The sequence below is a fragment of the Rhopalosiphum maidis genome, chromosome 3 (genome assembly GCF_003676215.2).
Source record: "Rhopalosiphum maidis isolate BTI-1 chromosome 3, ASM367621v3, whole genome shotgun sequence".
NCBI lineage: Eukaryota > Metazoa > Arthropoda > Insecta > Hemiptera > Aphididae > Rhopalosiphum > Rhopalosiphum maidis.
In genome coordinates, this window is record NC_040879.1 from 6,863,420 (window position 1) to 6,888,060 (window position 24,641).

The following is a 24,641-nucleotide window of genomic DNA, read 5'->3' on the forward strand; positions in this document are numbered from 1 at the left end:
AAAATATTCAATTGAAACCCATAACACTTGTATAAAACTACAAACTGTTATGAAATATAAACTGATAAAAAATGATAAGATAAATTTAATTTGATATGACATGGAGTAATGTACATGTAAAACTGTATGGTTCGCCTTATGTTAAATATTAAGATGGAATTCATAAGTAAATAATTTTAATCACTGTTACCCAGTGTAATATGATATTTTGATTAATTATACAAAACTCTGATTCCATTAACATACAATAAACTGTCTAAAGCTCATGTGCTTTATACATTAAATAGTTTTATATTTTTACACTTAACGTTCCAAAAAAACAGAAATGTAAATCCTACCATTAGAACAATTTATCATACCATGAAGAAGCACAGAAAATCACTTATTGAATAAATAGTAACATTAAAACATTTAAGTAGCTTAATATAATTGTTAAGAAGAAACGTTATATGAAATCGTGTTTAGAGATTTGTTTAGTATTGTAAAATTTAATTTGTAATGACAAAATGAACTTACAATCACTACTCATTACAAAAGAAATTGCAATAAATCATTGATGTTTATGTAATTGTTATCGTTCATCTTCAACGTAGATAGAATATTAGTAGTTTCACAGGTATTACAAATGCAAGATCCATGCCCAGCTTACATTGACAATCCGCGGTACTGGTATCTAGAAAAAAATTGTCAATTAATTGAGTATAAAGGATGGAAGTTTAAATGTCACTATTAAATACCATATGAAAAATATATACAAATCTATTACCTAGAACAAATCCTAATAATTCACAGTTGGAAACATTAAATCCAAATTATATTCTTTGAACCAAAAGATTTAAGAAAATATTCAATTGAAACCCATAACACTTGTATAAAACTACAAACTGTTATGAAATATAAACTGATAAAAAATGATAAGATAAATTTAATTTTGATATGACATGGAGTAATGTACATGTAAAACTGTATGGTTCGCCTTATGTTAAATATTAAAGATGGAATTCATAAGTAAATAAATTTTAAATCACTGTTAACCAGTGTAATATGATATTTTGATTAATTATACAAACTCTGATTCCATTACAACAATAAAATGTCTAAAGCATGCTTAATACATTAAATAGTTTTTATATTTTTTACATTTAACGTTCCAAAAAAACATAAATGTAAATCCTTCCATTAGAACAATTTATCAATACATGAAGAAGCACAGAAAATCACTTATTGCATAAATAGTAACATTAATACATTTAAGTAGCTTATATAATTGTTAAGAAGAAACGTTATATGACAATGGTGTTTTATAGAGATTTGTTTAGATTTGTAAAATTTAATTTGTAATGACAAAATGAACTTACAATCAATAATCATTACAAAAGAAATTGCAAAAAATCATTGATGTTTATGTAATTGTTATCGTTCATCTTCAACGTAGATAGAATATTAGTAGTTTCACAGGTATTACAAATGCAAGATCCATGCCCAGCTTACATTGACAATCCGCGGTACTGGTATCTAGAAAAAAATTGTCAATTAATTGAGTATAAAGGATGGAAGTTTAAATGTCACTATTAAATACCATATGAAAAATATATACAAATCTATTACCTAGAACAAATCCTAATAATTCACAGTTGGAAACATTAAATCCAAATTATATTCTTTGAACCAAAAGATTTAAGAAAATATTCAATTGAAACCCATAACACTTGTATAAAACTACAAACTGTTATGAAATATAAACTGATAAAAAATGATAAGATAAATTTAATTTTGATATGACATGGAGTAATGTACATGTAAAACTGTATGGTTCGCCTTATGTTAAATATTAAAGATGGAATTCATAAGTAAATAAATTTTAAATCACTGTTAACCAGTGTAATATGATATTTTGATTAATTATACAAAACTCTGATTCCATTACAACAATAAAATGTCTAAAGCATGCTTAATACATTAAATAGTTTTTATACTTTTTACACTTAACGTTCCAAAAAAACATAAATGTAAATCCTACCATTAGAACAATTTATCAATACATGAAGAAGCACAGAAAATCACTTATTGAATAAATAGTAACATTAAAACATTTAAGTAGCTTATATAATTGTTAAGAAGAAACGTTATATGACAATCGTGTTTTATAGAGATTTGTTTAGATTTGTAAAATTTAATTTGTAATGACAAAATGAACTTACAATCAATAATCATTACAAAAGAAATTGCAAAAAATCATTGATGTTTATGTAATTGTTATCGTTCATCTTCAACGTAGATAGAATATTAGTAGTTTCACAGGTATTACAAATGCAAGATCCATGCCCAGCTTACATTGACAATCCGCGGTACTGGTATCTAGAAAAAAATTGTCAATTTATTGAGTATAAAGGATGGAAGTTTAAATGTCACTATTAAATACCATATGAAAAATATATACAAATCTATTACCTAGAACAAATCCTAATAATTCCCAGTTGGAAACATTAAAACCAAATTATATTTTATGAACCAAAAGATTTAAGAAAATATTCAATTGAAACCCATAACACTTGTATAAAACTACAAACTGTTATGAAATATAAACTGATAAAAAATGATAAGAAAAATTTAATTTTGATATGACATGGAGTAATGTATAGGTAAAACTGTATGGTTCGCCCTATGTTAAATATTAAAGATGGAATTCATAAGTAAATAAATTTTAATCACTGTTAACCAGTGTAATTTGATATTTTGATTAAATATACAAAACTCTGATTCCATTACAACAATAAAATGTCTAAAGCATGCTTAATACATTAAATAGTTTTTATACTTTTTACACTTAACGTTCCAAAAAAACATAAATGTAAATCCTACCATTAGAACAATTTATCAATACATGAAGAAGCACAGAAAATCACTTATTGAATAAATAGTAACATTAAACATTTAAGTAGCTTATATAATTGTTAAGAAGAAACGTTATATGACAATCGTGTTTTATAGAGATTTGTTTAGATTTGTAAAATTTAATTTGTAATGACAAAATGAACTTACAATCAATAATCATTACAAAAGAAATTGCAATAAATCATTGATGTTTATGTAATTGTTATCGTTCATCTTCAACGTAGATAGAATATTAGTAGTTTCACAGGTATTACAAATGCAAGATCCATGCCCAGCTTACATTGACAATCCGCGGTACTGGTATCTAGAAAAAAATTGTCAATTAATTGAGTATAAAGGATGGAAGTTTAAATGTCACTATTAAATACCATATGAAAAATATATACAAATCTATTACCTAGAACAAATCCTAATAATTCACAGTTGGAAACATTAAATCCAAATTATATTCTTTGAACCAAAAGATTTAAGAAAATATTCAATTGAAACCCATAACACTTGTATAAAACTACAAACTGTTATGAAATATAAACTGATAAAAAATGATAAGATAAATTTAATTTTGATATGACATGGAGTAATGTACATGTAAAAATGTATGGTTCGCCTTATGTTAAATATTTAAAATGGAATTCATAAGTAAACAAATTTTAAATCACTGTTAACCAGTGTAATATGATATTTTGATTAATTATACAAAACTCTGATTCCATTACAACAATAAAATGTCTAAAGCATGCTTAATACATTAAATAGTTTTTTATATTTTTTACATTTAACGTCCCAAAAAAACATAAATGTAAATCTTTCCATTAGAACAATTTATCAATGCATGAAGAAGCACAGAAAATCACTTATTGCATAAATAGTAACATTTATACATTTAAGTAGCTTATATAATTGTTAAGAAGAAACGTTATATGACAATGGTGTTTTACAGAGATTTGTTTAGATTTGTAAAATTTAATTTGTAATGACAAAATGAACTTACAATCAATAATCATTACAAAAGAAATTGCAAAAAATCATTGATGTTTATGTAATTGTTATCGTTCATCTTCAACGTAGATAGAATATTAGTAGTTTCACAGGTATTACAAATGCAAGATCCATGCCCAGCTTACATTGACAATCCGCGGTACTGGTATCTAGAAAAAAATTGTCAATTAATTGAGTATAAAGGATGGAAGTTTAAATGTCACTATTAAATACCATATGAAAAATATATACAAATCTATTACCTAGAACAAATCCTAATAATTCACAGTTGGAAACATTAAATCCAAATTATATTCTTTGAACCAAAAGATTTAAGAAAATATTCAATTGAAACCCATAACACTTGTATAAAACTACAAACTGTTATGAAATATAAACTGATAAAAAATGATAAGATAAATTTAATTTTGATATGACATGGAGTAATGTACATGTAAAACTGTATGGTTCGCCTTATGTTAAATATTAAAGATGGAATTCATAAGTAAATAAATTTTAAATCACTGTTAACCAGTGTAATATGATATTTTGATTAATTATACAAAACTCTGATTCCATTACAACAATAAAATGTCTAAAGCATGCTTAATACATTAAATAGTTTTTATACTTTTTACACTTAACGTTCCAAAAAAACATAAATGTAAATCCTACCATTAGAACAATTTATCAATACATGAAGAAGCACAGAAAATCACTTATTGAATAAATAGTAACATTAAAACATTTAAGTAGCTTATATAATTGTTAAGAAGAAACGTTATATGACAATCGTGTTTTATAGAGATTTGTTTAGATTTGTAAAATTTAATTTGTAATGACAAAATGAACTTACAATCAATAATCATTACAAAAGAAATTGCAAAAAATCATTGATGTTTATGTAATTGTTATCGTTCATCTTCAACGTAGATAGAATATTAGTAGTTTCACAGGTATTACAAATGCAAGATCCATGCCCAGCTTACATTGACAATCCGCGGTACTGGTATCTAGAAAAAAATTGTCAATTTATTGAGTATAAAGGATGGAAGTTTAAATGTCACTATTAAATACCATATGAAAAATATATACAAATCTATTACCTAGAACAAATCCTAATAATTCCCAGTTGGAAACATTAAAACCAAATTATATTTTATGAACCAAAAGATTTAAGAAAATATTCAATTGAAACCCATAACACTTGTATAAAACTACAAACTGTTATGAAATATAAACTGATAAAAAATGATAAGAAAAATTTAATTTTGATATGACATGGAGTAATGTATAGGTAAAACTGTATGGTTCGCCCTATGTTAAATATTAAAGATGGAATTCATAAGTAAATAAATTTTTAATCACTGTTAACCAGTGTAATTTGATATTTTGATTAAATATACAAAACTCTGATTCCATTACAACAATAAAATGTCTAAAGCATGCTTAATACATTAAATAGTTTTTATACTTTTTACACTTAACGTTCCAAAAAAACATAAATGTAAATCCTACCATTAGAACAATTTATCAATACATGAAGAAGCACAGAAAATCACTTATTGAATAAATAGTAACATTAAAACATTTAAGTAGCTTATATAATTGTTAAGAAGAAACGTTATATGACAATCGTGTTTTATAGAGATTTGTTTAGATTTGTAAAATTTAATTTGTAATGACAAAATGAACTTACAATCAATAATCATTACAAAAGAAATTGCAATAAATCATTGATGTTTATGTAATTGTTATCGTTCATCTTCAACGTAGATAGAATATTAGTAGTTTCACAGGTATTACAAATGCAAGATCCATGCCCAGCTTACATTGACAATCCGCGGTACTGGTATCTAGAAAAAAATTGTCAATTAATTGAGTATAAAGGATGGAAGTTTAAATGTCACTATTAAATACCATATGAAAAATATATACAAATCTATTACCTAGAACAAATCCTAATAATTCACAGTTGGAAACATTAAATCCAAATTATATTCTTTGAACCAAAAGATTTAAGAAAATATTCAATTGAAACCCATAACACTTGTATAAAACTACAAACTGTTATGAAATATAAACTGATAAAAAATGATAAGATAAATTTAATTTTGATATGACATGGAGTAATGTACATGTAAAAATGTATGGTTCGCCTTATGTTAAATATTTAAAATGGAATTCATAAGTAAACAAATTTTAAATCACTGTTAACCAGTGTAATATGATATTTTGATTAATTATACAAAACTCTGATTCCATTACAACAATAAAATGTCTAAAGCATGCTTAATACATTAAATAGTTTTTTATATTTTTTACATTTAACGTCCCAAAAAAACATAAATGTAAATCTTTCCATTAGAACAATTTATCAATGCATGAAGAAGCACAGAAAATCACTTATTGCATAAATAGTAACATTTATACATTTAAGTAGCTTATATAATTGTTAAGAAGAAACGTTATATGACAATGGTGTTTTACAGAGATTTGTTTAGATTTGTAAAATTTAATTTGTAATGACAAAATGAACTTACAATCAATAATCATTACAAAAGAAATTGCAAAAAATCATTGATGTTTATGTAATTGTTATCGTTCATCTTCAACGTAGATAGAATATTAGTAGTTTCACAGGTATTACAAATGCAAGATCCATGCCCAGCTTACATTGACAATCCGCGGTACTGGTATCTAGAAAAAAATTGTCAATTAATTGAGTATAAAGGATGGAAGTTTAAATGTCACTATTAAATACCATATGAAAAATATATACAAATCTATTACCTAGAACAAATCCTAATAATTCACAGTTGGAAACATTAAATCCAAATTATATTCTTTGAACCAAAAGATTTAAGAAAATATTCAATTGAAACCCATAACACTTGTATAAAACTACAAACTGTTATGAAATATAAACTGATAAAAAATGATAAGATAAATTTAATTTTGATATGACATGGAGTAATGTACATGTAAAAATGTATGGTTCGCCTTATGTTAAATATTTAAAATGGAATTCATAAGTAAACAAATTTTAAATCACTGTTAACCAGTGTAATATGATATTTTGATTAATTATACAAAACTCTGATTCCATTACAACAATAAAATGTCTAAAGCATGCTTAATACATTAAATAGTTTTTTATATTTTTTACATTTAACGTCCCAAAAAAACATAAATGTAAATCCTTCCATTAGAACAATTTATCAATACATGAAGAAGCACAGAAAATCACTTATTGCATAAATAGTAACATTTATACATTTAAGTAGCTTATATAATTGTTAAGAAGAAACGTTATATGACAATGGTGTTTTATAGAGATTTGTTTAGATTTGTATTGACAAAATGAACTTACAATCAATAATCATTACAAAAGAAATTGCAATAAATCATTGATGTTTATGTAATTGTTATCGTTCATCTTCAACGTAGATAGAATATTAGTAGTTTCACAGGTATTACAAATGCAAGATCCATGCCCAGCTTACATTGACAATCCGCGGTACTGGTATCTAGAAAAAAATTGTCAATTAATTGAGTATAAAGGATGGAAGTTTAAATGTCACTATTAAATACCATATGAAAAATATATACAAATCTATTACCTAGAACAAATCCTAATAATTCAGAGTTGGAAACATTAAAACCAAATTATATTCTTTGAACCAAAAGATTTAAGAAAATATTCAATTGAAACCCATAACACTTGTATAAAACTACAAACTGTTATGAAATATAAACTGATAAAAAATGATAAGATAAATTTAATTTTGATATGACATGGAGTAATGTACATGTAAAACTGTATGGTTCGCCTTATGTTAAATATTAAAGATGGAATTCATAAGTAAATAAATTTTAAATCACTGTTAACCAGTGTAATTTGATATTTTGATTAAATATTCAAAACTCTGATTCCATTACAATAATAAAATGTCTAAAGCATGCTTAATACATTAGTTTTTATATTTTAACATTTAACGTTCCAAAAAAACATAAATGTAAATCCTACCATTAGAACAATTTATCAATACACGAAGAAGCACAGAAAATCACTAATTGAATAAATAGTAACATTAAAACATTTAAGTAGCATATATAATTGTTAAGAAGAAACGTTATATGACAATGGTGTTTTATAGAGATTTGTTTAGATTTGTAAAATTTAATTTGTAATGACAAAATGAACTTACAATCAATAATCATTACAAAAGAAATTGCAATAAATCATTGATGTTTATGTAATTGTTATCGTTCATCTTCAACGTAGATAGAATATTAGTAGTTTCACAGGTATTACAAATGCAAGATCCATGCCCAGCTTACATTGACAATCCGCGGTACTGGTATCTAGAAAAAAATTGTCAATTAATTGAGTATAAAGGATGGAAGTTTAAATGTCACTATTAAATACCATATGAAAAATATATACAAATCTATTACCTAGAACAAATCCTAATAATTCCCAGTTGGAAACATTAAAACCAAATTATATTTTATGAACCAAAAGATTTAAGAAAATATTCAATTGAAACCCATAACACTTGTATAAAACTACAAACTGTTATGAAATATAAACTGATAAAAAATGATAAGATAAATTTAATTTTGATATGACATGGAGTAATGTATAGGTAAAACTGTATGGTTCGCCTTATGTTAAATATTAAAGATGGAATTCATAAGTAAATAAATTTTAATCACTGTTAACCAGTGTAATTTGATATTTTGATTAATATACAAAACTCTGATTCCATTACAACAATAAAATGTCTAAAGCATGCTTAATACATTAAATAGTTTTTATACTTTTTACACTTAACGTTCCAAAAAAACATAAATGTAAATCCTACCATTAGAACAATTTATCAATACATGAAGAAGCACAGAAAATCACTTATTGAATAAATAGTAACATTAAACATTTAAGTAGCTTATATAATTGTTAAGAAGAAACGTTATATGACAATCGTGTTTTATAGAGATTTGTTTAGATTTGTAAAATTTAATTTGTAATGACAAAATGAACTTACAATCAATAATCATTACAAAAGAAATTGCAATAAATCATTGATGTTTATGTAATTGTTATCGTTCATCTTCAACGTAGATAGAATATTAGTAGTTTCACAGGTATTACAAATGCAAGATCCATGCCCAGCTTACATTGACAATCCGCGGTACTGGTATCTAGAAAAAAATTGTCAATTAATTGAGTATAAAGGATGGAAGTTTAAATGTCACTATTAAATACCATATGAAAAATATATACAAATCTATTACCTAGAACAAATCCTAATAATTCACAGTTGGAAACATTAAATCCAAATTATATTCTTTGAACCAAAAGATTTAAGAAAATATTCAATTGAAACCCATAACACTTGTATAAAACTACAAACTGTTATGAAATATAAACTGATAAAAAATGATAAGATAAATTTAATTTTGATATGACATGGAGTAATGTACATGTAAAAATGTATGGTTCGCCTTATGTTAAATATTTAAAATGGAATTCATAAGTAAACAAATTTTAAATCACTGTTAACCAGTGTAATATGATATTTTGATTAATTATACAAAACTCTGATTCCATTACAACAATAAAATGTCTAAAGCATGCTTAATACATTAAATAGTTTTTTATATTTTTTACATTTAACGTCCCAAAAAAACATAAATGTAAATCCTTCCATTAGAACAATTTATCAATACATGAAGAAGCACAGAAAATCACTTATTGCATAAATAGTAACATTTATACATTTAAGTAGCTTATATAATTGTTAAGAAGAAACGTTATATGACAATGGTGTTTTATAGAGATTTGTTTAGATTTGTAAAATTTAATTTGTAATGACAAAATGAACTTACAATCAATAATCATTACAAAAGAAATTGCAAAAAATCATTGATGTTTATGTAATTGTTATCGTTCATCTTCAACGTAGATAGAATATTAGTAGTTTCACAGGTATTACAAATGCAAGATCCATGCCCAGCTTACATTGACAATCCGCGGTACTGGTATCTAGAAAAAAATTGTCAATTAATTGAGTATAAAGGATGGAAGTTTAAATGTCACTATTAAATACCATATGAAAAATATATACAAATCTATTACCTAGAACAAATCCTAATAATTCACAGTTGGAAACATTAAATCCAAATTATATTCTTTGAACCAAAAGATTTAAGAAAATATTCAATTGAAACCCATAACACTTGTATAAAACTACAAACTGTTATGAAATATAAACTGATAAAAAATGATAAGATAAATTTAATTTTGATATGACATGGAGTAATGTACATGTAAAAATGTATGGTTCGCCTTATGTTAAATATTAAAATGGAATTCATAAGTAAACAAATTTTAAATCACTGTTAACCAGTGTAATATGATATTTTGATTAATTATACAAAACTCTGATTCCATTACAACAATAAAATGTCTAAAGCATGCTTAATACATTAAATAGTTTTTATATTTTTACATTTAACGTCCCAAAAAAACATAAATGTAAATCCTTCCATTAGAACAATTTATCAATACATGAAGAAGCACAGAAAATCACTTATTGCATAAATAGTAACATTTATACATTTAAGTAGCTTATATAATTGTTAAGAAGAAACGTTATATGACAATGGTGTTTTATAGAGATTTGTTTAGATTTGTAATTATTGTATGACAAAATGAACTTACAATCAATAATCATTACAAAAGAAATTGCAATAAATCATTGATGTTTATGTAATTGTTATCGTTCATCTTCAACGTAGATAGAATATTAGTAGTTTCACAGGTATTACAAATGCAAGATCCATGCCCAGCTTACATTGACAATCCGCGGTACTGGTATCTAGAAAAAAATTGTCAATTAATTGAGTATAAAGGATGGAAGTTTAAATGTCACTATTAAATACCATATGAAAAATATATACAAATCTATTACCTAGAACAAATCCTAATAATTCAGAGTTGGAAACATTAAATCCAAATTATATTCTTTGAACCAAAAGATTTAAGAAAATATTCAATTGAAACCCATAACACTTGTATAAAACTACAAACTGTTATGAAATATAAACTGATAAAAAATGATAAGATAAATTTAATTTTGATATGACATGGAGTAATGTACATGTAAAACTGTATGGTTCGCCTTATGTTAAATATTAAAGATGGAATTCATAAGTAAATAAATTTTAAATCACTGTTAACCAGTGTAATTTGATATTTTGATTAAATATTCAAAACTCTGATTCCATTACAATAATAAAATGTCTAAAGCATGCTTAATACATTAGTTTTTATATTTTAACATTTAACGTTCCAAAAAAACATAAATGTAAATCCTACCATTAGAACAATTTATCAATACACGAAGAAGCACAGAAAATCACTAATTGAATAAATAGTAACATTAAAACATTTAAGTAGCATATATAATTGTTAAGAAGAAACGTTATATGACAATGGTGTTTTATAGAGATTTGTTTAGATTTGTAAAATTTAATTTGTAATGACAAAATGAACTTACAATCAATAATCATTACAAAAGAAATTGCAATAAATCATTGATGTTTATGTAATTGTTATCGTTCATCTTCAACGTAGATAGAATATTAGTAGTTTCACAGGTATTACAAATGCAAGATCCATGCCCAGCTTACATTGACAATCCGCGGTACTGGTATCTAGAAAAAAATTGTCAATTAATTGAGTATAAAGGATGGAAGTTTAAATGTCACTATTAAATACCATATGAAAAATATATACAAATCTATTACCTAGAACAAATCCTAATAATTCACAGTTGGAAACATTAAATCCAAATTATATTCTTTGAACCAAAAGATTTAAGAAAATATTCAATTGAAACCCATAACACTTGTATAAAACTACAAACTGTTATGAAATATAAACTGATAAAAAATGATAAGATAAATTTAATTTTGATATGACATGGAGTAATGTACATGTAAAAATGTATGGTTCGCCTTATGTTAAATATTAAAGATGGAATTCATAAGTAAACAAATTTTAAATCACTGTTAACCAGTGTAATATGATATTTTGATTAATTATACAAAACTCTGATTCCATTACAACAATAAAATGTCTAAAGCATGCTTAATACATTAAATAGTTTTTATATTTTTACATTTAACGTCCAAAAAAACATAAATGTAAATCCTTCCATTAGAACAATTTATCAATACATGAAGAAGCACAGAAAATCACTTATTGCATAAATAGTAACATTTATACATTTAAGTAGCTTATATAATTGTTAAGAAGAAACGTTATATGACAATGGTGTTTTATAGAGATTTGTTTAGATTTGTAAAATTTAATTTGTAATGACAAAATGAACTTACAATCAATAATCATTACAAAAGAAATTGCAATAAATCATTGATGTTTATGTAATTGTTATCGTTCATCTTCAACGTAGATAGAATATTAGTAGTTTCACAGGTATTACAAATGCAAGATCCATGCCCAGCTTACATTGACAATCCGCGGTACTGGTATCTAGAAAAAAATTGTCAATTAATTGAGTATAAAGGATGGAAGTTTAAATGTCACTATTAAATACCATATGAAAAATATATACAAATCTATTACCTAGAACAAATCCTAATAATTCACAGTTGGAAACATTAAATCCAAATTATATTCTTTGAACCAAAAGATTTAAGAAAATATTCAATTGAAACCCATAACACTTGTATAAAACTACAAACTGTTATGAAATATAAACTGATAAAAAATGATAAGATAAATTTAATTTTGATATGACATGGAGTAATGTACATGTAAAAATGTATGGTTCGCCTTATGTTAAATATTAAAGATGGAATTCATAAGTAAACAAATTTTAAATCACTGTTTACCAGTGTAATATGATATTTTGATTAATTATACAAAACTCTGATTCCATTACAACAATAAAATGTCTAAAGCATGCTTAATACATTAAATAGTTTTTTATATTTTTTACATTTAACGTCCCAAAAAAACATAAATGTAAATCTTTCCATTAGAACAATTTATCAATACACGAAGAAGCACAGAAAATCACTAATTGAATAAATAGTAACATTAAAACATTTAAGTAGCATATATAATTGTTAAGAAGAAACGTTATATGACAATGGTGTTTTATAGAGATTTATTTAGATTTGTAAAATTTAATTTGTAATGACAAAATGAACTTACAATCAATAATCATTACAAAAGAAATTGCAATAAATCATTGATGTTTATGTAATTGTTATCGTTCATCTTCAACGTAGATAGAATATTAGTAGTTTCACAGGTATTACAAATGCAAGATCCATGCCCAGCTTACATTGACAATCCGCGGTACTGGTATCTAGAAAAAAATTGTCAATTAATTGAGTATAAAGGATGGAAGTTTAAATGTCACTATTAAATACCATATGAAAAATATATACAAATCTATTACCTAGAACAAATCCTAATAATTCAGAGTTGGAAACATTAAAACCAAATTATATTCTTTGAACCAAAAGATTTAAGAAAATATTCAATTGAAACCCATAACACTTGTATAAAACTACAAACTGTTATGAAATATAAACTGATAAAAAATGATAAGATAAATTTAATTTTGATATGACATGGAGTAATGTACATGTAAAACTGTATGGTTCGCCTTATGTTAAATATTAAAGATGGAATTCATAAGTAAATAAATTTTAAATCACTGTTAACCAGTGTAATTTGATATTTTGATTAAATATACAAAACTCTGCTTCCATTACAACAATAAAATGTCTAAAGCATGCTTAATACATTAAATAGTTTTTATACTTTTTACACTTAACGTTCCAAAAAAACATAAATGTTAATCCTACCATTAGAACAATTTATCAATACACGAAGAAGCACGGAAAATCACTTATTGAATAAATAGTAACATTAAAACATTTAAGTAGCTTATATAATTGTTAAGAAGAAACGTTATATGACAATGGTGTTTTATAGAGATTTGTTTAGATTTGTAATGACAAAATGAACTTACAATCAATAATCTTTACAAAAGAAATTGCAATAAATCATTGATGTTTATGTAATTGTTATCGTTCATCTTCAACGTAGATAGAATATTAGTAGTTTCACAGGTATTACAAATGCAAGATCCATGCCCAGCTTACATTGACAATCTGCGGTACTGGTATCTAGAAAAAAATTGTCAATTAATTGAGTATAAAGGATGGAAGTTTAAATGTCACTATTAAATACCATATGAAAAATATATACAAATCTATTACCTAGAACAAATCCTAATAATTCCCAGTTGGAAACATTAAAACCAAATTATATTCTTTGAACCAAAAGATTTAAGAAAATATTCAATTGAAACCCATAACACTTGTATAAAACTACAAACTGTTATGAAATATAAACTGATAAAAAATGATAAGATAAATTTAATTTTGATATGACATGGAGTTATGTACATGTAAAACTGTATGGTTCGCCTTATGTTAAACATTAAAGATGGAATTCATAAGTAAATAAATTTTAAATCACTGTTAACCAGTGTAATTTGATATTTTGATTAAATATACAAAACTCTGCTTCCATTACAACAATAAAATGTCTAAAGCATGCTTAATACATTAAATAGTTTTTATACTTTTTACACTTAACGTTCCAAAAAAACATAAATGTTAATCCTACCATTAGAACAATTTATCAATACACGAAGAAGCACGGAAAATCACTTATTGAATAAATAGTAACATTAAAACATTTAAGTAGCTTATATAATTGTTAAGAAGAAACGTTATATGACAATGGTGTTTTATAGAGATTTGTTTAGATTTGTAATGACAAAATGAACTTACAATCAATAATCTTTACAAAAGAAATTGCAATAAATCATTGATGTTTATGTAATTGTTATCGTTCATCTTCAACGTAGATAGAATATTAGTAGTTTCACAGGTATTACAAATGCAAGATCCATGCCCAGCTTACATTGACAATCCGCGGTACTGGTATCTAGAAAAAAATTGTCAATTAATTGAGTATAAAGGATGGAAGTTTAAATGTCACTATTAAATACCATATGAAAAATATATACAAATCTATTACCTAGAACAAATCCTAATAATTCAGAGTTGGAAACATTAAAACCAAATTATATTCTTTGAACCAAAAGATTTAAGAAAATATTCAATTGAAACCCATAACACTTGTATAAAACTACAAACTGTTATGAAATATAAACTGATAAAAAATGATAAGATAAATTTAATTTTGATATGACATGGAGTAATGTACATGTAAAACTGTATGGTTCGCCTTATGTTAAATATTAAAGATGGAATTCATAAGTAAATAAATTTTAAATCACTGTTAACCAGTGTAATTTGATATTTTGATTAAATATACAAAACTCTGATTCCATTACAATAATAAAATGTCTAAAGCATGCTTAATACATTAGTTTTTATATTTTAACATTTAACGTTCCAAAAAAACATAAATGTAAATCCTACCATTAGAACAATTTATCAATACACGAAGAAGCACAGAAAATCACTAATTGAATAAATAGTAACATTAAAACATTTAAGTAGCATATATAATTGTTAAGAAGAAACGTTATATGACAATGGTGTTTTATAGAGATTTGTTTAGATTTGTAAAATTTAATTTGTAATGACAAAATGAACTTACAATCAATAATCTTTACAAAAGAAATTGCAATAAATCATTGATGTTTATGTAATTGTTATCGTTCATCTTCAACGTAGATAGAATATTAGTAGTTTCACAGGTATTACAAATGCAAGATCCATGCCCAGCTTACATTGACAATCCGCGGTACTGGTATCTAGAAAAAAATTGTCAATTAATTGAGTATAAAGGATGGAAGTTTAAATGTCACTATTAAATACCATATGAAAAATATATACAAATCTATTACCTAGAACAAATCCTAATAATTCACAGTTGGAAACATTAAAACCAAATTATATTCTTTGAACCAAAAGATTTAAGAAAATATTCAATTGAAACCCATAACACTTGTTTAAAACTACAAACTGTTATGAAATATAAACTGATAAAAAATGATAAGATAAATTTAATTTTGATATGACATGGAGTAATGTACAGGTAAAACTGTATGGTTCGCCCTATGTTAAATATTAAAGATGGAATTCATAAGTAAATAAATTTAAATCACTGTTAACCAGTGTAATATGATATTTTGATTAAATATACAAAACTCTGATTCCATTACAATAATAAAATGTCTAAAGCATGCTTAATACATTAAATTGTTTTTATACTTTTTACATTTAACGTTCCAAAAAAACAAGTTCCATGCCTAGCTTACATTGACAATCTGCGGTACCGGTATCTAGAAAAATATTGTGAGTTAAATGAGTATAATAAATTGAAGTTTATTAATAAAAGTTTTTGATTAGTTATTGTTATTTACATAATGAGGAACAGATTTATTAGACTTCTTTTAAAAGTTATCATTATTTCAAAATGGTTTAATATTTGTTTTTATACTATTTTCGATATTAGAAATTCATTGAACATGACATTTAGTATTTAGTGTTTACATTTTTTTCTAAGATTATAGAAATCATAACAATTAGTATCAGAAGGAAATACTTTAATTTTTTGTGGGCACATTTTTTTTATTTTACAATCTCTGTGTTCAGCGTTTCCCTATATAAGTGAATATTTGTAATATATTTTTGTTTTGGGCATAAATAAATGAACAGAGTGATAAATAATTTTATTAAATTTTTCGATAGGCTATTCAAATGATGAATTATTATTTGAGATTATGATCAAAATCAATACTGCATAGAAAATGAGTATTTTATCGAAGTTACTGTTTTTAAAGTTTTAAATGAGCAGAGGTTCAAAATGTTCATTAACCAATGCATTATTAAATTTTATTATTAAACATAATGGTGGATGATAATTTTCAACTTTAGGAACAAGAGATTCTAACGAATGTAAAATATTAATAAGTTCAGCATCAGCACTAATCATTATGTAATCAAGAGTTTGACCACTTCAGTTAAATACATGGTTTACTTGTTTCAAGCTTAAGTAATTTAAATAACAGTTAAAAATTAGTGAACCTGTATTATAATCTTGAGTGATTGGTTCAATAGCCCAGTCAAACTGATTTAAATTAAAATCACCAGTTATAACATATTTGTAGTATTTGTATTCGGTGTACATAAGATATATAGACTCAATGACCTCTCAGTGCTTAGAATATACAACACAAGAATTGTCTGGTGGAATATATATACAACTTATATTTATTTTAATGTCATTCAAAATAATTTTCAAAAAAACTTGCTCAATACCTAAAATACTAGAGACATTTAATATGTTACAACTTATTATTTTATTTACTGTAATTAGAACACCACCACCTCGTTTTTTTCTATAGGTCAAATTATTACAATCATTACGATATAAATTATAATTAGTGAAACCAAATTCAGAGTCGAAAACATTATCATTTAGCCAAGTTTTAGTTAAACAAATTATATTATAATTAACATCCAAAAATGCATTACGTAAAAAAAAAGATATTTGTTAAAAGACCACAAACATTTTAGTAGAAAATATTAATTATAAAAAATTTTCAGCACGGGCATTAGATTGTTTGTTCTTGATAACGATGGTTAGAGTTCCTCTAATGTATTTAATGATTAGATCAATTTCACCATTTGTTCTACAAAACTCTAGTTCAACTCAAAGTTTCTTCATATAGTTCCTTTGATAAAGAATGCGATCCGAACTGATGCCAATAGTGGAAAATGGTTGAAATGATAACAATTTTTTATTTTACTTTAATATTTCAAACACTTCAGCTGGTGTGCTAAATACAGCCTTTATTGGACGGGGATTATTTTTACCAAGAATACAAAGACAAATAACTTTAGACGGTCTAATATTCCCACCAATAATAATTGAATCAATTACATAACTCACAAAATTAGAGTTATGATTAACTCAATCGACTGCATTATCTAAGTTTGACTCTGGAACGTTATAAAATATTAAATTAGATGCTCTGATATTGCGTTCGCCGACTTCATCAATTATAAACTCCTCAGAATGATTTTGAACGTTGTTATTATTCTTCTAACTCTTTAGCTCATTAATTTCATCTAATAAATGATTAATTAATAATTTAAGCTCGGGAATGTCACACAAATCTTTATTGCATGTTTCGCAAAAGAATTTTGAATTTCGATTCTTAAAACCAAGACATTTAATTTCATTATTATTGAGACCCGAGCACTTGTTATGAGTTGAAAAGTTACAGCCGTCACACTTAATAGGAACATCGAGTTCAGCAAAACCTAGATTACAAATATAACTGTTAAGACTATTGGGAGCCATAAAGAAAAGTTACGAATAATTACAATAGAATAAGACAATAACAGAGAGATACGTACAACCTTACGATACAACTGTACGAACTCAACTGAAATAAATATAAATATTATTCATAATGTTATGAAGAAAAATTACATGACAATGGTGTTTTTTACTGAAAATACATCATTAGGCCCCATATTGTTTTATTTTATATTAACTCTGTACCTGCATCATTATTAAAAGGAAAATTATTCATGTTTGCTGGTGATATAGCACTAGTTTATTTCGAAGATAATTAAGAAAAATTAAAACAAACCATCAAAATAGATATTCTTGGTATCAAAAAATTTAAGAAATTTTTAATTCCTACCATTGAAGTTAAACTCCACGTTAAGTCCAATTTTGTTTTTGCTCTAATTTCTCATGTTATGGACACCCTTTGATCTGCTTTGGTAATTACCAGTTTGATGACCATCTATAGATTATTTTATGTTTTTATTCTGTCCGAAATTTTTTTTGAGCACTTAATACATTACAACATAAATTGTCGTATTCCTTATTTGATTTCCATTCTTTGAAATCTTAAGGTATATATTTTATAATTCAATAAAACTATAATTGTGGCATACTTTTCTTTTAGAAAAACAGAATATTTCAAGTAAAATTAAAATTCAGTAAATTATATTTACCACGAAGAACCGCAAATGTTCTTTGTTCATTTTGTAACTTCATGTCATGGTTTACCTCTAATACAATTTCAACAGTTTTTTGTTTGTAAATGACTTATTACAAAACAAATCTGGATATTTCATACTAATAACATTTTTGGATTCTTTACATCCACAAATAATTTGGTGTCGCTTTAATATTCTTTTGTACTTAAAATATTTATTACACGCCATGTACTTTAGCTCTTCCATGTTACTGGTTCCAAACTAAACTCTTCTATATATTATTATATAATTAAAATATATTAATTATAACACTTGCATGAATGTACGATTGAAAATTATATCACATTATGATACTAATTTGTAAAAAGGATGATGAGAAATGTGAACAATCGTGATTGATCGCGTGAGTTTGCCTCCGAGACGCTCGTCGTGTAAAATTAAACAGTTTAATTTTGATAACTCAGTAAAACCGGGATTATTATTTGATAATATATTTTGGTACTTTGACAGTATTATTTTGTTTGTAAATAACGTATTATCGATTATTTTCGATTGGACAAATGTTTTCAAAATATTTTCGTTTTTATTGATAAGGTGGAGGCATATAACAACGTAAACTTTATTAACTTCATAGCATACGTGTTCCGTGTTAACGTTTCGATTTTCGTTTGTCGGCAATTTAAAATGGTAGGTAATTACTGTTTTACCTGTTGTATATGATTATAGTTTACTTATTTTGTTTTCGATTTTATGATAATTATTACTCTATGCTTTATGCAACATTGTGTTTTTTGGTATCGGAGTATTTAATATCGCTAATGTTGATAGTAGTGAGTTGTTTAATTTAAATTTGATATTTTAATACGTAATTTGACATTATTTTTTCAAATTAGTTTGTCTGTCAACGCTTTAAAGAATACCGGTGCAAAATCTATGGTTCAAAAAATAATTATTAATCTTATACACTAATTTCATATCATACTCGAACTGCTCAACTCTATCAACATTCCACCGTTCGTAAACGGGTAATATTGGAATTTTGAGCTAACTTTTTATTCCACAAATCTTTGATCGTAAACTATGGATACTGGATAGAGCTATAGCTTATATCACTTATGTAATGTGTTCACATCCTATACAATATCAAAAGTGTAAGTACTGTCAGTGTAGTGCCTACATCTTTCTGTTTTGGTTATATTTTTAAATTTTCTCCTTTAGTGAAACATCCAAAAACTCAAGTATAAAAACTAAACAATGTTTCTGAAAACAACCAATACTCGTCTACATGATAGTAATCAAACCCTCTGTAATGACCTCAACAAATAATAATTACAAACGTTATCATTAAAAACTATATAGGTACCTAATCAAAAATTTCTCAAAACCGAGAAACCTTCTATAGTGGACAATCACAAGTTCATCAAGTGTTAGTTGTAATATTTTTTTAGTCAACCCAGTATACTAAGTAGCTAAGGAATGTATTTAAGGAAAACATATGAATAGAAATGAAGTAGATAATTAATATTATTTAATATGAAAACTAAATATACATTATATAGTTAATTAAAAATATGTACATAATTATAAATATACACAATTAATATTATCGTTATTGGTGATCTAGGAGTTTGAGATCTGTAATCTATAATCTGTGCCTTGATCATCAAAGCTAATAAACGTTTAATAATGTTGTTGCATAGTATATACATGTATGTATACAATTAGATTGATATTTGAAACAAGATTATTGTCTGTTATCAAGAAAGGGAGAAATATTACTATCTATGTCTGAAATAGAAAAATGTCATTACATTGAAAAACCTATTTTTTTACTAAAATTTTATAATTTTGTCAAGGGTTTGTCTACTAAATCAGGTTTCATTGTAATATGATGTAGTATATAAGTATTTAAATTCAATAATAATAATTTTTATTACATTATAATTAGCTAAACAAACATATTGATATGTGTGATATTACAAAGTGCATTTTCAGTTTTCAAGAAGGTGTGTATTAAAATATAAGAATTAAATAATGGTTAGTTAATGTATCACACTTATTAACATAACACATAAAAGATTTTTTTTCATTTTCTCAGAGTTAAAATTATTAATTATAACTGACATCTATTATATTATCAGATAATCTGTTGCTTTTGGTTTCTGATAGTATTTTCTGCATATTTACTTTTTGCAATTGGTTCATTATAATATCCATGCCTTTTGAATTTGTATTAGAATTTTATTTGAATTTAAAATTAGTTTTAATGTCAGGACTGATTGATAATAAAATAAATTTAAAATAATGTTATTGTGTGTAGATAGGTATGCATTATTAAAAAAAGGTAAACTAGAGGTAAAACTAGTAGGTACCAACAAAAATATTAAATTATTATTTTACATAATATAAAGGTATAATTAATAATAATATTAACTATGTGACTGGAATAATACTCGATTACCGTATTTCCACTTTTGTTGTTATACTGTCACAGTCCTAGAATTTTTAAAAATATGAACTTTTATCATAGATATGCAATGAAGTATGGTTATTTCATTCAATCACACCTGAGATAAAAATTCATACTTTTAAAAACATAAATAATAAATAAAATCTATTAAAGGATTTTAAGGTTTTTTACAAAATAGGATCAATTTTTCCTATACCACCTTTAAATTTATTATTTTTTTCCAATTTTAAAGGACTGTAGTCATCATACAAATAAGTTAGACATATTTGAAATTTTGATTTTGATTTATTTACTATATTAATATTTTAATTGAAACTAATTTCATAAATGTTTTTTCAACTTAAATATCAATGAATGTATAGCAATTTTTTTAGAACATAAACAGTTTTTGAAATTTTATAAATCATATTTTATAGTTTTGAGTGACTTAAAGTAGTTATAATATCCATTATTCCATTAATGGATGATTAATGCATGATTCTGCTCGTACATTTATATTATCCCAATTAAAAATAAACTATCCTTCATATGGATAATCAATATTAGAACAATAGAGTAATATTAATTTTTTAGTGTATGATATTTATCTAATTCTTAAATGTTTTTCTCCTAACAAAGAGCCAACTGTAGTTTTTTAACTTTTACTACAATAGCGGTTGTGAGTTACGAGTGATTCAGTGTCAATGTATAATTTACTTGATATATTTATTTTAAAATTAAATAATGACAATATATTTTGTTATAATATTGTGTCGAGTATTATATAAAACCATTTAGGATTTTTGAAAATAAATTTGATCATTAATTCCTTTTAAATATCTGGATTGATTAAAATTGTATACAAAACTATATTCGGTAAAGAAAAAAAATGTAGTCATATTAACAAAATGTATTTTATGATGTTGAAACAATAATTATTATTGCTAAATAACAAAAATATTATTTAAAACTGATTTATTGTTATTATTTTGAAATTATAATAGTTTAATTTTCATAACAAATTAACACCGATAGTCAAATGTTTGTTGGTATGTATTCTATTATTTTTATTTTTATTCTTTTCTAGTTTTTATGTAATCAATAGCAATATTTAATACTTTTATTATACTATTATAAGATACTTTTTTATTTATATCTCACTCAGTCCCGACAATATTGTAACATTATAATACATGTTTTTCATGCTTTTATGCAAAATATATAATATTTGTTTTTATTCTATCTTAATATTTTCTTTATCCAAAGTTCAAGAATTTAGCACAGTAAAAAATATTGTAATTTTTAAATTATATCAACTAGTAGTTATATTTATATATACTATTTATGCATTATTATAGGTAAAGAATAAACTTTTTTTATAGATAAGACCATATTTAATTTATAATAACACTTAAATTTAAACTTGAATCTTAACAACTATAATTAATACTTCTGTAATTTTTGAGATGGTGTTTATATATATTATAAAATAGTGTATTTGAGAATGTTATTAAAAATATAATTGACATCAAAAAAATTAGGTATTTTAAAATTATTTTTAACAATAATTATAATACAATTACAAGTACAAATAATATCCTTTTATAGCAGAAATGTATGAAAACAAAAGTATCACACAATTTTTTTTTAACTGATACATATATTTAAATAATTTTATGTACTGTTATACCTTAAAAATTAATAATGAAATAATATTCATTTTAAATTTTATAATTGAAAAATGATTAAAACATTTGTTTTTATAACAAATCATAATTAGTATGACTAAATAATTATGTGGTGTTAAAACAATACAATTTTGGATTCATTACCAACAGGAGAAAAATATACACAATTAATTAACATATTTAATAATCTAAGAGTATTATTTACACAAAAACGCACATTTTATAGTTTGTATGCCAATAAATTAATGTCATTAATAATATTGCACATTTTAAATGTTTATAGGTATTATGGATAATATTCAGAAATACAATAGAGAACAATTATTCTTTCATGAACTTCTAAAAGACATCCAGGAAGATATTCATTTTTTAAATGACTCCCCAGGCAAAGTTTACATGACTTTAACGGAACATTTAAAAAATGTGAATAGTAGAGTACCTGATCCATTTAAACCAGAAGAACTTGTTCAGATGGAAGAATGTATAAGAGATGCAGTGAAAGACCTGACCGATCTTGATCTTAACACTTACCTTTGTACTGGAGTTGTCGTTCTATCAGAATATTTAGATTCCCCAGAAGATATGTTTGATTATATTGGAAAATCAAAGAGACGCATATAATTTGTACTTCACAGCTTATTAAAAAATGATTTTTAGTCATTATATTTATCATTATGATATATAACTTAAACTAATAAGTAGTTTATATTTTAAAGATAAGTTTATTGATGATAAAGCAGTAAATATGAATGGTATAGAAAAAAGTTGGATGTATAAAATTAAGTTCTTTAATTAAGTTATTTTTAATTCAAATCACTAGTAATATTAACAATATAAAGTACAAAGTAATAATAATTGTCTAAATTTAAAACAATAAAATGTTTCCTAATTTTGTTTAAAGTATAGTTAGTAGATATTTATAAAAGTAGATTTTATTTCAAACTTGGAATAGAAATAAATTAATTTGTTGTTAATTCCATTTTTAATGGAATATTTAAATGTATATACCTTATTAATAAAAATATATCATTATTTTTAAGCTGATAAAGTTCCGGGTTTGTAATTGTATAAATTAATATTGTACTTTACAAACAAACCTTATAAATTAGATTATAATGATGTAATTAATAAATAAATTGCTGATAAGTATTTTAAATTTGACACTGTTTCACATAAAATATAGTGTTTATATATATATATATATATATATATATATATATATATATATTGTGAATAAGTGTACTTATTTATTTATCATATATTAATATTATATTATTATATCATTTAAATAGGAATTTATTTTTAAAAAAAGGAGGAATCAAACTAATTTAATATTATAAATTTATGATTGAATGATAAGAGCATTATTATTTTTTATTAAATTGCAAAAAATATATTTAAAAGTATTATAATGTTACATTTACACAAAAAAAAAGTGAAAAATAAATATATTTACATATGTTATATGTATGATAGTTTACAATTATGTAAACATAATATAATCATTCTAATTC

General features: G+C 24.3%; 1 protein-coding gene and 1 long non-coding RNA gene across 4 annotated transcripts; one reads left to right on the forward strand and one right to left on the reverse strand.

Annotated features, from left to right (window-relative positions):
* Positions 1–519: 519 nt before the first annotated feature.
* On the reverse strand, positions 520–14,091 carry LOC113558591. The gene is made up of 17 exons (XR_003405664.2): positions 13,956–14,091; positions 13,127–13,283; positions 12,283–12,439; positions 11,442–11,598; positions 10,604–10,760; positions 9,769–9,925; positions 8,925–9,081; positions 8,085–8,241; positions 7,247–7,403; positions 6,417–6,573; positions 5,573–5,729; positions 4,730–4,886; positions 3,887–4,043; positions 3,043–3,199; positions 2,202–2,358; positions 1,359–1,515; positions 520–673 (listed from the first exon to the last, which is right to left on the reverse strand). It is a non-coding gene; the product is annotated as an uncharacterized LOC113558591 (long non-coding RNA).
* A 5,516-nt stretch (positions 14,092–19,607) lies between these two features.
* LOC113558562 lies at positions 19,608–23,951 on the forward strand. 3 transcript variants are annotated; one of them, XM_026964053.1, is made up of 3 exons: positions 19,803–19,820; positions 19,884–20,141; positions 23,411–23,951. In XM_026964053.1, exons 2-3 carry the CDS (start codon positions 20,111–20,113, stop codon positions 23,746–23,748), a joined length of 369 nt encoding a protein of 122 aa, XP_026819854.1. In that variant the 5' UTR covers positions 19,803–19,820; positions 19,884–20,110; the 3' UTR covers positions 23,749–23,951. The 3 variants fall into 3 exon arrangements, with proteins under 3 accessions (XP_026819855.1, XP_026819856.1, XP_026819854.1); XM_026964054.1 differs by lacking the exons at positions 19,803–19,820; positions 19,884–20,141 and adding an exon at positions 19,608–19,677; XM_026964055.1 differs by having other exon boundaries at positions 19,733–20,015.
* The last annotated feature ends 690 nt before the right edge of the window (positions 23,952–24,641 follow it).

Excerpts from the sequence above, each read along its gene's own strand:
- LOC113558562 (XM_026964053.1), top strand. The coding sequence starts at position 20,111 with ATGTGTTCACATCCTATACAATATCAAAAGT. Across the intron at positions 20,142-23,410 it reads TCCTATACAATATCAAAAGT|GTATTATGGATAATATTCAG; the intron begins GTAAGTACTGTC and ends AAATGTTTATAG.